Source organism: Oncorhynchus tshawytscha, linkage group LG26 (assembly GCF_018296145.1).
Source record: "Oncorhynchus tshawytscha isolate Ot180627B linkage group LG26, Otsh_v2.0, whole genome shotgun sequence".
In the NCBI taxonomy this organism is placed as follows: Eukaryota; Metazoa; Chordata; class Actinopteri; order Salmoniformes; family Salmonidae; genus Oncorhynchus; species Oncorhynchus tshawytscha.
This window is the reverse complement of record NC_056454.1, coordinates 14913916-14929252: the sequence shown is the minus strand read 5'-3', so window position 1 is coordinate 14929252 and position 15337 is coordinate 14913916. Positions and strand designations below refer to the sequence as shown.

Here is a 15337-nt window from a genome sequence, read left to right as displayed (position 1 = left end):
TGGCAATAATCTTTCTTTAAAGCATACAGTATGTGCCAATTCTGTGCACAAGGCGAGGAGGAGCATAATGACTATGACTGATGCGTCCCAAACGTCACCACAACCCACTAAACGGGAGCAATTACAATGATTGCTACACCGACAATTAAAAAGTATATGAAAAGCCTCTGCAATTACGACTCCTACCTCATTTTCGATCTTGAGGAGCTTTTTCACCGCCACCTCTTTGTCCTGAGAGATCCACCTGGCTCGGTACACGCTCCCGAAGCTGCCGCCGCCGCAGTTCTCGTAGAAGTGGATGTCATCAAACCTGATTTGCACGAAGGAGGCACTGAGAGACGACATCTCATAATGACACTCGGACCCAACTCGACGTCTGTCTGTCTGGAGGACCACAGGGAAGGAGACAGTGGAGCAGGAAGAAGAAGAGGCACAGTTCACTAAAACACTTTTTCTTTTAGAACCAACGCTCAAATCTGTCTCAGGTTTGTTCCCCAAAAAAAGACCCCTCTGATTCCTCAAGTAAAAGTCCTGCGCCGGTGGCACACTAAAAGAACAGCTGTACACTAGAGCACACCATTAGAGAGTGTGTGACTGGATGTGCTGCTAACAGTACCCCAGGGAGGCCTCTGTGCCATTGGCTATGCCTGCCCGGAGTGGCACCGTGATATCTCAGCCAGTGATTTACGGGACATTCAACGTGCCTGCCTGCCCCAGACCTACGTCACACAGTCACCACTACCAGTAAGCACTGAATGAGTGGCCCAGGATCCTCCGTCAGCTTGAATAAGGACTACGGCATCCCTGGCATGCATTCTCCACTCTGCTGTGATCACTTTGCACAAAATACACGCGGCCAAAGCCACAGACTATTCCAGAACAGTCTAGTGTGGTCTGGACATGTAAGGCGAGTGAGTTAGACACAGCAGAGCTCATAAAGGGATCGCACCCTCTAGTCTCCCATGAAGCACTGCAAACCTGGAACGACACACTATCACTCCACGCTTGTTTTAAAAAATCACACTCAAAGAAGGTGCTACACACCTCTAATTCTATATTCAAAGAACAGTGACTGTGTTTTCCTAATGCATATCAATTGCAATGTTTTAGGGAGAGGGAACACCTGACCAAAGCATCAAACTTGTGCCCACAGACAATGAGCACATTTTGTTTGCACATAACCTAAATGCATCCTGTAAAGAAACAATCCCTACATTACAGGAAATTGTAGCTCGGCTGTTGTTCATAAGTTACCCATTTACTGCTCAGCAATTATGGCTTTTAAGAGGCTCTTACTTGGACCTGAATCAGGATTGCTATCCAACCCGGGCAGAAAATGCCTCCATTGTCACAGAGGGGAGTCAATGCTCTCTGCTAATTTATGGCTATTCCTGCTATACTTAGCCTCACACCAATCTTCCCAGTGCATGAGCAGCTCTGACATTTGCTGTGGCCACTCAAGACGCCAGGGTTGCTGGATGTTATTGGAGCACACACACTCTACTTTAGGGCTCGTTTCTGCCTGTCCTCACTGGAGCGTAAACACTCTGCTGCAGACATTGAAATAATGGACCAATACCCACGTGGAAATAAACTCTGCGGATAGTCAATTTTGGGGGGAAATAATCAAATGTATCGAGTTACCTCATCTGCTTTACCCATCTATATCATCCCTGTGTTGGATGTCATTACTGTAAATATTGATATAGGTTTAACTCAGCTACATCAGCAAACACTGTAAGTGTCCCATCAGGAAGTCCTAACTTCAGCTCCAGGGAAGCTGCAGTGTTTAAACTCTACCATCTTGATTACGTATGTAATAAAAATGACTCCTGGGATGTGCAGTCAATAATTCAGCCAGGGCAAAACGGCACTAAGGATGAAACAAAACTTGATCAGCTGAAGTTCGGGACAGTGATACTACACTGAATAGGCTACCGTGTATCAAGTACATTGTATTGTGGACAAAATGTTGGAGGGTCAAGATTGTCCTCTTCACTCCCCTCAAATTCTCCACCACCCTAAGATAATACATTTGATTCAAGAAAAATGTAATACGCAATTTGTGGCATAAACCGCTATAATTACTAATATTACTAAGAGGACCGAACTGGTTACAACTACTGTGCTCTGTTGGGAGAGATCACCATATCAAGGGAAACAGTGGGTGAGCTACTGTATGGGAAGGGACCATTGCTCATTGGTGTTTATGCTGCTGCACGCACCACACCCAAAATACGTATAAGCTACCCACTGAGCAAAAACTGGTTGAAACGTTGTTTCCACGTCAGTTCAAGAAGAAAATGTCACGTGAGGATGTTGAAACAACGTGGAACATTTATTGGATTTGCAAAAAGTAATCGACGTCGGGGAATTGTAACTTTTTTTCAGTGACATTGGCGACATGTTTGATTGATTTCTTGTTGAATTCACGTCAGTTGACGACTCAACCAAAGGTAAATCAAAACTAGTTGTTGAAATGACGTCTGTGGCCAGTACGTAGTGCAAGGCTGGGATTCATTCCAACCTGCCACAGCAATGTTTACGCAGTGTCTTTACAATACTCATCCTGTCCCCACACACCTCTAATTCTGAAAGCTAAAGCAAACCTGCGAGGGGAGTCGCCCTGGTAGTAGTTTTTTATACAATACCCAAGACCAGTCTGAGTTCATTTGACCATGGGAAAAAAGACCTAAGGAAATGTAGGTTATTTAAACACAGCCTAAAAAGAAATGTCCCTTTTTCAGGACCCTGTCTTTCAAAGATAATTTGTAAAAATCCAAATAACTTCACAGATCTTCATTGTAAAGGGTTTAAACACTGTTTCCCATGCTTGTTCAATGAACCATAAACACTTAATGAACATGCACATGTGGAACGGTCGTTAAGACACTAACAGCTTACAGATGTAGGCAATTAAGGTCACAGTTATGAAAACTTAGGACACTAAAGAGGCCTTTCTACTGACTCTGAAAAACACCAAAAGAATGATGCGCAGGGTCCCTGCTCATCTGCGTGAACGTGCCTTAGGCATGCTGCAAGGAGGCATGAGGACTGCAGATGTGGCCAGGGCAATAAATTGCAATGTCCGTACTGTGAGACGCCTAAGACAGTGCTACAGGGAGACAGGATGGACAGCTGATCATCCTCGCAGTGGCAGACCACGTGTAACAACACCTGCACAGGATCGGTACATCCGAACATCACACCTGCGGGACAGGTACAGGATGGCAACAACAACTGCCCGAGTTACACCAGGAATGCACAATTCCTCCATCAGTGCTCAGACTGCCCGCAATAGGCTGAGAGAGGCTGGACTGAGGGCTTGTAGGCCTGTTGTAAGGCAGATCCTCACCAGATATCACCGGCAACAACGTTGCCTATGGGCACAAACCCACCGTCGCTGGACCAGACAGGACTGGCAAAAAGTGCTCTTCACTGACGAGTTGTGGTTTTGTCTCACCAGGGGTGATTGTCGGATTTGTGTTTATAGTTGAAGGAATGAGCGTTACACCGAGGCCTGTACTCTGGAGTGGGCTAGATTTGGAGGTGGAGGGTCAGTCATGGTCTGGGGCGGTGGTGTGTCATTGCATCACCGGACTGAGCTTGTTGTCATTGCAGGCAATCTCAACGCTGTGCGTTACAGACATCCTCCTCCCTCATGTGGTACCATTCCTGCAGGCTCATCCTGACATGACCCTCCAGCATGACAATGCCACCAGCCATACGGCTCGTTCTGTGCATGATTTCCTGCAAGATATGAATGTCAGTGTTCTGCCATGGCCAGCAAAGAGCCCGGATCTCAATCCCATTGAGCACATCTGGGACCTGTTGAATCGGAGGGTGAGGGCTAGGACCATTTCCCCCAAGAAATATCTGGGAACTTACAGGTGCCTTGGTGGAAGAGTGGGGTAACATGTCACAGCAAGAACTGGAAAATCTGGTGCAGTCCATGAGGAAGAGATGCACTGTGGTACTTAATGCAGCTGGTGGCCACACCAGATACTGACTGTTACTTTTCATTTTGACCCCCCTTTGTTCATGGACACATTATTCAATTTCTGTTAGTCACATGTCTGTGGAACTTGTTCAGTTTATTTCTCAGTTGTTGAATCTTGTTATGTTCATACAAATATTTACACATGTTAAGTTTGCTGAACATAAATGCAGTTCACAGTGAGAGGACATTTATTTTTTTGCTGATTTCATAAGGGAGAAAATCGGACCTCTCTGAAATGAAAATGGATGACCCCCCCTTCAGCATATTTGAACTAAATACTCCCTAAATGCTTGAAAAAAGTGACTCTCCCCTATGCCCAAAATAAAAATGAAAACATAAAGTGAATAGCAGATAACATGCCTACTGTTTACCAGAGACTTAGATATGTAGTTTTGGAAATTGTTCTTCGTCCTGCAAGCAGTACATTGAAACGCAGGAATTTTGATAGCGCACAAGGCTGCGAGATAAAGGTTGTGGGTTCGCAGACCACCATGGACAAGAGTAGGGATGGAAATATCCAACCCGGAAGCCAGCCGCACCAATGTGTTGGAGGAAACACTGTGCACCTAGCGACCTGGTCAGCATGCACTGCGCCCGGCCCGCCACAGGAGTTGCTAGATCGCGATGAGACAAGGATATCCCTACCGGCCAAGCCCTCCCTCCCAGACGACGCTGGGCCAATTGTGCATTGTCACATGGACCTCCAGGTCGCGGCCGGCTGCGACAGAGCCTGGGCTCAAACCCAGAGTCTCTGGTGGCACAGCTAGCACTGTGATGCAGTGCCTTGGACCACTGCGCCACCCGGGAGGCCCCCTTTTATAAACATTTCATACAATTATACATCATTTTACATGGAGACCTTAGTATAATCTGTTTTATTACCACACACATTACAGCCTGAGAATGGACAGAGAAATAGGCTGTGTTCATCTTATCATATTTACCCAATGTCAAATCAGTGTGTTTTGTTTGCAAGGAAACTGTCCCTGTTTGCAAATAATTAAATCTGAGGCATCATTATAAATGTGAATATGGTATCCAGGTATTTCACAACTTCTTTCTAGCATAAAGCATCGTGGACCAAAGCGCTGTTATGGTTCACTTTTTATATTCAGATCCGCTTTATTTTTTTCAAAATCTAACCCTTTCCTGCAGTCGAATGACCTTAGCACCCTCTAGTGGCTTAATGGGTGGAATGTTATTAATATGTTTAATCATTTCATGATGCAAATACATTTAGAAAATCAACGCTGAAAATCCGATGTTTCTATATCAAACGGTTTTTGTTATATTTCAGTTGTCTGATGTAGAGAAAACAGACGCCTCACATGTCCTCAACTGGCAGCTTCATTACCCACAAAAACACCAGTCTCAACATCAACAGTGAAGAGGCGACTCCAGGATGCTGGCCTTTTAGCCAGAGTTGCAAAGAAAAAGCCATCTCAGACTGGCCAATAAAAAGAAAAGATTAAGATGGGCAAAAGAACAGACACTGGACAGAGGAACTCTGCCTAGAAGGCCAGCATCTCGGAGTCGCCTCTTTGCTGTTGATGTTGAGACTGGTCTTTTGCGGGTACCATTTAATGAAGCTTCCAGTTGAGGACTTGTGAGGCGTCTGTTTCTCAAATTAGACACTCTAATGTCCTTGTACTCTTGCTCAGTTGTGCACCGGGGCCTCCCACTCCTCTTTCTATTCTGGTTAGAGACAGTTTTCGCTGTTCTGTGAAGGGAGTAGTACACAGCGTTGTACGGGATCATCAATTTCTTGGCAATTTCTCGCATGGAATCGCCTTCATTTCTCAAAACAAGAATAGACTGACAAGTTTCAGAAGAAAGTTCTTTGTTTCTGGCCATTTTGAGCCTGTAATCGAACCCACAAATGCGGATGCTCCAGATACTCAACTAGTCTAAAGAAGGACAGTTTTATTGTTTCTTTAATCAGAACAACCATTTTCAGCTGTGCTAAGACAATTGAAAAAGGGTTTTCCAATGATCAATTAGCCTTTTAATTAGCTTCCAGCTACAAAAGTCATTTTCAAAAATAACAATGTCTACACTGTATTTCTGATCAATTTGATGTTACTTTAATTATAAGGGCACAAGGCGAGACCCAAATGCAGACACAGAAGGCAGGCAGCTGGTTGAGCTCTGATATTTATTATGACACAATGGGTAGGCAAAAGGCAGGTCGGGTACAGGCGAGAGTTCATAAACCAGGTCAGAGTCCAAAAGGTACAAGACGATAGGCAGGCTCAAGGTCAGGTAGAGTGGTCAGGCAGGCGGACTCGGAGTCAGGACAGGCAAGGGTCAAAACCAGGAGGGCGAGAAATGAGAGACTGGGAAAGCAGGAGCTGGGAAACAAAACCACTGGTTGACTTAACAAACAAGACAAATTGACATAGAGAGACAGGAAACACAGGGATAAATACACCGGGGAAAATAAGCGACACCTGGAGGGGGTGGAGACAATCACAAGGACAGGTGAAACAGATCAGGGTGTGACAGTACCCCCCCCTCTAGGGGCACCACCTGGCATCCTACCTGGGCGCATACCTGGTTGACCGGGGTGTCAGCGGTGGAAGTCGGTGATGAGGGCTGGATCCTGGATGTCTGTAGCGGGAACCCAGCACCTCTCCTCCGGGCCGTAACCTTCCCCGTCAACCAGGTACTGGAAACACCTGCCTCGTAGTCGAAACACCCAGGAGGCGTTTTACCGTGTATGCCAGATTGTGGACAGGTGAAACAGATCAGGGCGTGACATTTAACAGACAAAAAATGTGCTTTTCTTTCAAAATCAAGGACATTTCTAAGTGACCCCAAACTTTTGAACGGTAGTGTATAGAATGTGTAATATTGGGATGCAAACTCAAAAACATAATACATTTCAACTTTATATCTGACATGGTACAGATGTGTTTTTTAAGCCCATAAACATGTGTGTAAGGTGTATACTTTTGTTTCAAAGTACATTTGTTTAAGACGACCAAGAGTGTGACCCTGATTTAGCCTACTGCAGTAAATTAAGCTAACAAGGGGTAGGCCTATTGTAATGAGTATGATCAGAGACAGGCTGCTGGTTTCAAGCGCAGGGTGCAGGAGGTGTTTATTTAGTAAATGACCACAGGAGGAGGCAGCTAGCAGGGTCCAGGGACAGGTCATACACAGGGAATCCAAGAAGGGAACAGTACAGGCAGGGAAAAAGGCTAATAACATAGTCCGGGAGACCAGGCAATAGGAAGATAACAGGAAATCTGATAAGCAAAAGTAAAGGCAAGGACGTGAGGATAGCCAAAAACTATGGTACACGAAGGGAAGTCAAATGGAAATAAACAGAGCTCCGAATAGAATGTGTACAAAAACAAACAATACCTCACAATGATGGGGTGCAATGAACTGAACTAAATAGTGTGTGGAAATGACATACAGGTGTGTGAACTGGTGATCAGAATTCAGGTGATTGGGATCTGGAGAGTGAGCTGCGTTTAGGGGATCTATGTGTTTGAGAGTGTGAGCTGGAAAGTGGCCTGGAAAGTGAGCTGTGTTCAGGGGATCTATGTGTTTGAGATTGTGAGCTGGAAAGTGGGCTGGAAAGTGAGCTGTGTTCAGGGGATCTATGTGTTTGAGAGTGTGAGTTGGAAGCAGACGTTACACCTATGCTTTTGCCATTTTCTTTAATATAAGGAAGGCCTATGGCATACCTTCTCAATTCGAGTCCTGGTTTTAACTTAACAACCCTTCACTGACACGAAGATAGGCTATTTAAAGAGTGCATTGTGGGTGGAGGAATTGGTCGAACAATCGATGGATAGCAGCCTATAGCCATATTCTGTCTGTCAAGCAGGTAGGCTAATCTCTTATATCTTAAATAGGAAGAAATAGGCTCCAACATAAACCCCTCTTGTTGTTAGTAAAACGAAGATGGTTTAAATGAATGATGCCTACTCGAATTTGCCTAATTTCAGCACCATGAGCTGTCCATTTCAGATTGATTGTGCAGCGGCTGCCACTTCAAGTTTCAGCACCAAGTTGATTGAATCTGGCTTATTGTGAGGTCAATAACTCCAATAAATACATAATGGACAAGTGTTCTGCAGCAGCATAAGACTCAGGAAGCAAGTACATTTTCTTAGAAATATGACTTGGCTCTGAGCTTCTCCAAGCACTTCGTATAGCCTATATGGCTATGGATCATTTGATTGAGACCACACTAAATAGCCTGTAGGCACTTGATATTGTGTACCCATTAGAGAATCAGAGATGAGATGTGGTATCGGACAAATTAAATGACGCTACCATGGACTAGAGTTAAAAAATACTAAAAGGTTGCCCTGACTGAAATGGAAAAAGCATGACCCTCCCCCATTTTCTGTCAGGTCCCCATTATGTACATTTAGAACCATCCCTAATGTGTGACTAGTCAAATCTGGGTTTTATTGAATTGAGCCCTTAATTGTGTCAAATATAATTTAGCAAGATAAAGACACTTCAGCAGCTAAGGATTAACTTAAGGCTTTTGAGGCAAGACAGCCCATTTCCTCGATGACACCCATGTTGCGCATAACTAAGTACTTTTACACACGAGACCAAGCGTTTGCCAAAAAAAAGACAACTGTAAAATAAAGATAGAAATCATAAGATTTAGGTTATTGGTCTTGTACGTGATGTTTACATCACGCATTAATGATTATTACAGCTTTCAAAAAATTATGTAATTGAAAACATCTCATAGGCTAGGCTACAATGAAACCTAATGCGATATTACCTACCTTTGACTTTTCCAACAAATAAAACTGCCAATCACAGTCTGACAGATCCAAGGTGTAGCGTAACTTCTGTAGGTAAACATATAACCAAATACAGTACTGTAAAGACCCCACTTTCGGAACCCGAGCGTGACGTCTATGATTTCCCCATACGGTGAATTCTAGAGTTACCCAACTTCCTTGACCCGGGCTACCAAACGCTGTAGCACACAAGAGAGAAGGTCCCAACATATTTCGAGTACTTTCACACAAATTCTGATGACAACAGCTCCACTCCATGGACAAAATCTGTACACCCCAAACGATATTAGCACCACACAGTCGTAGCAGCTTATAACAACCAAAACCTGCAGTTTTAGGGAATTTAATTCGTTTTCCTATCATCAAAAGACTACTACGGCAGCATGAAACGGCATTTGAAATATTATCCAGGCTACTCTAAATATGTCATCAGCTCATAATTAGTTATAAAAAAAAAAAAGAATCAATGGACAATCAAATGGACAGCATCGTCAGCAGATACATCTAATTCGTTTTTAATATTTACAGAATAAACATGGGGAAAAAATCTTGCTGACAATAGTTACCTCACAGATTGTTATAGAGGAATGTGCTCACATATATCCAGCCCAACATCTCAAATCATTGCATGCTGAGGTCATAATAAATAGAGGAATACATTGTACAAGGTGTAATAAAAAGCCACAAACTAAAATATGTATAAATATAATCTGATTTACAAAAAAGATATGAAACCACAACTGAATATCAGGATTTGCAATTGATGAGGTCAGGGAGTGAAATAAGAGCCAATGTTTCCATTCGGAAAACGTTTCCTAACTAACATCAACCCGACATAGATTTGTGCAACAATCTAATGGATGATTATTTCCAAAAGATCCTTCGCTTTATACATTGTGTCCTTTTCATGGGGCAGGTGACTTCAAAGTATCAAATAGACCTTCAGGGACATAAGAATGAGATGAATTTGAAAATGCTGTGAAATTTAAACCAGGCTGCCTGCCCGTTGTTTACAAAAAAAGAATGTAAACAATACACTTAAGGAAACAAAGAAGCATAGATGATACTGACATTTGAAATACAGTTGAAGGTGGAGCTGATGAACTCTGTAGCATCTAAAATGATACTTGACTATACATGTAATAATGTGACGTTCCATGTAGCAGAGTGGGTATGTGTGTGTACTGGTATAACATACTGTATAAAGCAAGCTTCTTTTTGGCAGTAGAGCAGCCGCATGTGACATGTGTCTGTCCAGTGTCCAGGGAGGATTCAGGTTCTGCGAGGCTCCAGTCTGTGGGAGAGCTGAGACAGTGTTCTCTGGTTGTCAATAACAGTCAGCTGGCGCACGTAGCTCCGCACGTCCGGGTGGTTCTTACTGGTCTGCGACGGCTCTGCACCTGAGAGAGGACGAGGAAAACCCACTTTTATTAAAACAACGTCCTGTTGGAAGCCAGTCAAGTGAAGACTACACAGAAGAACCGTATGTTGACTTACCGAATGGTAGACTTCTGCAGTATCTCACAATCCTCACTGTATTAGCGATCATTCGCTGGAAGAAAAAAAAAAACACAACTAGATGTTATCATTGTGAATTTACACAAATAGAGAGTCACACACTATATGTAAGCGCCCAGTAATTGATTGGGTGAAACACCAACGTTTCGGTATCACTGTGCCTTCTTCAGGGTACCATTAAGACTGTAGACTCCCAATGTAAAATAATATCATGTACAAATATATTTAATCTTGGAGGGCCTTACCATTTTCTCAAAATTGACCAAACTGTCAATGAACGTCTTGTTTCCATCATGAGTGAATGTCATGTCTGAAAAGATAATTGCAATATGATTACACACATAGAGAGAGCATATTTAGCCTGGCAGGTAGGAGCATTGGGCCAGTAACCGAAAGGTTGCTGGATCGAATCCCAGAGCTGACAAGGTAAAAATCTAAAAATGTAGAAGACGTATTTCAGATGAATGCATTCAGTTGTACAACTGACTAGGTATCCCCCCTTTCCCAGTTCCTAGGAGTAGAATTGACCAGAGCAAACAATATAGAAGCTACTGTAGTTACACTGTGTCGCAGGTCGACACTCCAAAACAAGAGGTCAAAAGTCGCCGATCATAACTTCTTCACACAAGAGGCAGTGAAGATAAGCCTCTCAATAGTCAATCAATGGGTGAGATAATGTGTAAACAACATGGAGGGTCATGAAGGCAGTGGAGAGAGAGCTGTGTTGTGTTGCACTGACCTTTGATCAGCAGCGGCATGAAGGGAATGATGGGCGGGTCCAGCTTGGCCACAGTGAGCCGGTACGCCCGGTGGTTCCTGGACGGGTCCTGTGGAAACACTCACACTGTTCTGAGATCTGCCATAACCCTGTTAAGTGGGCACATCACAGTCACAGCCAAAGGTGGTGCTGCTCAATCCATACATTGCTCGATGACAAATGACCGTGCAAGAAAGTTTCAATTCAATATTTGAATAAAGAGAAGCTATAGAAAGCAAGGCTAGAGACTGTGAGTGGATGAATAGTTGATATGGGGCTAAAATGGTTCATGCTACTCACCATTAAGCTTTCAAATTCACTGTAAAATTTCTTGAATTTGCTGGGTAGTTTCTGTCAACACAAATAACAGGGAAGGTTAACAGACAGTTGAAATCTCCATATTCTTGGGCAGAGGTGCTAAACACAGGTGAGTGTTGTTGGACAGACAGATAGACAGTGAGGGACAGACGGACAGACCGACCGACACAGTGACAGACAGACAGACAGACAGACAGACAGACAGACAGACAGACAGACAGACAGACAGACAGACAGACAGACAGACAGACAGACAGACAGACAGACAGACAGACAGACAGACAGACAGACAGACAGACAGACAGACAGACAGACAGACAGACAGACAGAGACCCACCTCCCAGGTCTGACTCAGTCTGCTCACGGCTGGGTTGCTCATGCCCATGATGATAGCGAAGAAGGAGTTGAGGTTCTTATACTCCTTACAGCTGTCACAGAGAGAAAATAGTCCAATGATTAATCAGGATCAAGTCACATGTTACATGTGACTAATGTAAGTCACCATAGGGGTCTGGAGAGGAAACACATGGTACACGTACGTTCAGCCATTTACACATTTGTTCGTCTTGAAATATAGACCTGTACCCTACAGCTAAGTGTGTGTGTGTGTGTGTGTGTGTGTGTGTGTGTGTGTGTGTGTGTGTGTTATTTCAGCTCCACTGTATGTACACGTTTGGTTGCTTTCCCATCAGCGTCGGGTCAATGTGAAATTCTACCTGCTACACAAAGCGTGTTGTTTTGAGAGTGGAGAGGGCCAGAGGGAAGAGCATCTTTATTTTTTATTCCCCAACTGTACTGTACCACATTCATCCATTATGCGGAAGTAGAATCGCTTTGGTCCAGTTTTTCGCAAGTACTCCTTAAATTGTCGCTAGTGGTTGGACTAAATTACCCTCTAATTGCACTAGTTGCTTTTTGTTTACATTGTGAACATAGTCAGTGAGTGCATTTACATGCACACTAATGAGTCGATTATAACTGATTATGGCAATATGGCGAGTATGGCATTAGTCATGTCAACACCTTACTCTGCATACGCCGATTAAAACAACTGGTTTTCTGAGAAATCTTTTGAATTACTAGGACATATGAAGGCCTTAATCCGAGTTACAGCGGTGTATTAGATCTGCGACTGTCGTAACACTAGCAGCGTGTGTTTCCTTCTTCTGCTTGAGTGAAGTGATTTCGGGAAAAATGAAAAGTATGCATCTTAAAAATAGTTTTCTGTACAACTTTTATATGTCCGAAATCCCAAAAATAACACGGTGGCTGTGGTAGAAGTGTAATCGAACATTTATTTTGATTTGCAATTTTCTGCATTTATCAAAGTCCCATCAGGTAGCCTGTTTTCAGATGTGTCCGTGTAAACAGGATTATTAGGGACATCGTTCTTCTTGCAAAGCATGTGAACGTTTAAATCAAAATATTATATTTAACTGACTATTTCTCATTATTTCAATTCACAAGATATAATGAAAGTGTGCGTCAGCCATCAAGAACTGAAACTCAGCCATTCTTGAGCTTGGACGCTGCCATTGGACGTGACGCAACGCAACGCAAGCACAACAAGGGCTGTAGAGCAGCTTTCATTTCTTTTCAAAGGAATCATTTCCTCAATGGCTGACGCCCTCGAAGGCTGTAGAATAGCAGGGCCACGTGTGGGTATGTATGTGTGTGCCAACGTGCATGCGTGCGTGCATGAGAGAGAGAGAGAGAGGGGGCGAGGCAAGGGCCACTTACTGGGCAGCGATCTTGATGAACTTCTTGAGCATCTGAACGCGCTTGCTGAGCTGAGCACACAGACAGATCTCTGTGATCACCCACAGCTGGATCTCATTGAACCTCCTGAGGAACAGGTCCATGTTGGCTGTGGTCTTCTTGAAGTTCTGCCTCCCAAACGTATGGTAGATCAGCTCATGCTGTAGAACAGGGCAAGAGAGGAGGTCAATTACCGTGTCCCTGATAGTTTCCATAATAATGTATCAATATATTGGTCGAAGAGTTCATCGCCAGGAGCCCCAAATGGCTCCCTATTCCCCATAGGGCTCTGGCTGAAAGTAGTGCACTATATCGGGAATAGGGTGCCATTTAGGACGCAACCGTAGAATTAAGTAATTCCTCATTCCCTAAGTGGTTTGACACACCTCGTGTACACAGTGGAAGAGTTCCCAGTCGTAGACAGTCATCTGGTAGGCCAGGTCTTTCGAGCTCATTAACTCAAAGCTGCCCAGGGAGCCTGTGGAGGGCCCTTCCTGCTCTGGCAAGGGTGTCTGAAATATAGCGCACACTTAATATACAGTATAATTTACATGTGTCTGTATATCATCCTTCATCATACATTTAACACTCATGTGAAATACAGGACCGTTTTGATGGATACAATGGCAGTTCTACAACTATAACAAGTCGCAATTCAACAGTAGCCTCGGGCCAGTGAACATATGTCTGTTGATTTAAAACAAACTATTACGTGAGCGAAATACATGAAGTAACAGCTGCAAGAGATGTACAGCTTGTAGGGGAACCTCTGGGAATCAGTCGGGTCAGTCTGAATGCGTTTTTCTTCCTGAGGGGCATTTACACACCAATGAATCCAGTTGATCCCTGGGGCAGACAAACAGACGGCCGTTGATGCTGAGTGTGGAGAAGATTGAAATATCGTTGGGCTTCAGCACCACTTTATCTGAAGGAAAACAACAAACAAGAGATGGCATGAGACCAAGAGCTCCTGTAAATGTGTACATATTTCATTATTTTTAAGTGACTGAATTATTATGATTTTTATCAGCTGTTTTGTTTTTGATAACATTGAGTCTTTGTCACATATATCTGGTAGTTTTCACCCACAAATTTGCAGATTGACAGGCAGGTCAACTCTTTTTGGCTTTGCTACTGTAGCTAGCAAGTTAGTTGGCTAATGTTTTTGATGATTCATTTTTTGTTTTGTTTATTCATCTGGACACAGCTACCAGCTTTTTTTGTTTCACCTGGCTGCTGGTTCCTGATCTTTTGAAAACATAATTTGAGGAGAACGGGAGATGCAGTAGAGGAATGCAGTGCTGCGGGTTCGTAAGGAGGACGACTGGCTACTACTCTGAACTGTGTGTGGTGAGCTTCCTGGTGCCCAGAGCTACTGAGGCTACGCAGACTGAAGGAGGAAAAGTTCCAGTGGCTTCACAACTCAAGCTTGTTCCCAGAGTAGCCCTCTACAAGATCGTCACCAGACTTCTTCATCAACCATCTCTCTGTCCAACTTCCTCTGATCACACCATGAACTGTCCCACTCCATCTATGGCCTCTATTGGTTGACCTAGCTAGATTCTTATAGCCTACTCAGGATGATGTATTGCTTGTTTGTTTGTTTTTTACTTTTGAAGCGCTTTCAGATTTCTTTCTGTTATGAAAAGCGCTATAGAAGTTCAATAAATTATTATTATTATCATATCAAAACATAAACATATTATTATGCTATGTTCAAAAGTCACACAACAAGGGCAAGGTGCTAAAGATGCCCCCCGGTATTGCCCCCCAGTACTTGAGTTATCCCTAATCCCAGGAGTAGATACGGTTACACTGCTACAGGGTTTAACTGGCTACGGTTGCCATGGAGCTCAGTCATCCTTGAACTTCATCATCAAAGAAAGTGGTCAAGAAGACTCTGAAGAGGCTGCATTATGTTTGCATTAGAACTGGCAATCATGCATTGAATATGACAGAACGGGGCATCCTTACTCATCTGAATCCTCAACAGAGAATTGTGCCCAGATTCTTAGCAGCAAAAACAAATGCCAGTAAATAACTAGATTAATGGGCAATATGATTAGGGTCTCAGAGACCATGGAGCAGCTGTGCCTCTGGCCTTACTTGGTACGGGGAAAGAGCAGATCAAACATGGGCCAGAGAGAGAGGTGGATAAGTATGCCCTGGCAGAGACACTGGAACATCCATCCAGCAAGTACC

At 43.6% G+C, this 15337-nt stretch overlaps 2 protein-coding genes across 7 annotated transcripts in view; both read right to left on the bottom strand.

Moving 5' to 3' along the window:
* LOC112225242 (mitogen-activated protein kinase kinase kinase 20) overlaps positions 1 to 8978 on the bottom strand; it is a 38728-nt gene extending 29750 nt beyond the window's left edge. For both annotated transcript variants that reach the window (XM_042307008.1, XM_024389007.2), the window contains exons 1-3: positions 8767 to 8978; positions 6542 to 6682; positions 187 to 384 (exon numbers count right to left, since the gene is read on the bottom strand). In XM_042307008.1, coding sequence (XP_042162942.1) covers positions 187 to 345 — 159 coding nt within the window. In that variant the 5' untranslated portion in view covers positions 346 to 384; positions 6542 to 6682; positions 8767 to 8978. The remainder of the gene's footprint in view (positions 1 to 186; positions 385 to 6541; positions 6683 to 8766) is intronic.
* A 305-nt stretch (positions 8979 to 9283) lies between these two features.
* LOC112225240 (rap guanine nucleotide exchange factor 4) overlaps positions 9284 to 15337 on the bottom strand; it is a 54881-nt gene continuing 48827 nt past the window's right edge. For 4 of the 5 annotated variants that reach the window (XM_024388997.2, XM_024388998.2, XM_024389000.2 and 1 more), the window contains 9 exons: positions 13963 to 14060; positions 13522 to 13647; positions 13118 to 13296; positions 11715 to 11805; positions 11360 to 11410; positions 11042 to 11129; positions 10548 to 10612; positions 10282 to 10336; positions 9284 to 10184 (listed from right to left, as the gene is read on the bottom strand). In XM_024388997.2, the coding sequence (XP_024244765.1) occupies positions 10057 to 10184; positions 10282 to 10336; positions 10548 to 10612; positions 11042 to 11129; positions 11360 to 11410; positions 11715 to 11805; positions 13118 to 13296; positions 13522 to 13647; positions 13963 to 14060 (881 nt within the window). In that variant the 3' untranslated portion in view covers positions 9284 to 10056. The remainder of the gene's footprint in view (positions 10185 to 10281; positions 10337 to 10547; positions 10613 to 11041; positions 11130 to 11359; positions 11411 to 11714; positions 11806 to 13117; positions 13297 to 13521; positions 13648 to 13962; positions 14061 to 15337) is intronic. The other variant, XR_002949551.2, reaches the window with a different exon arrangement.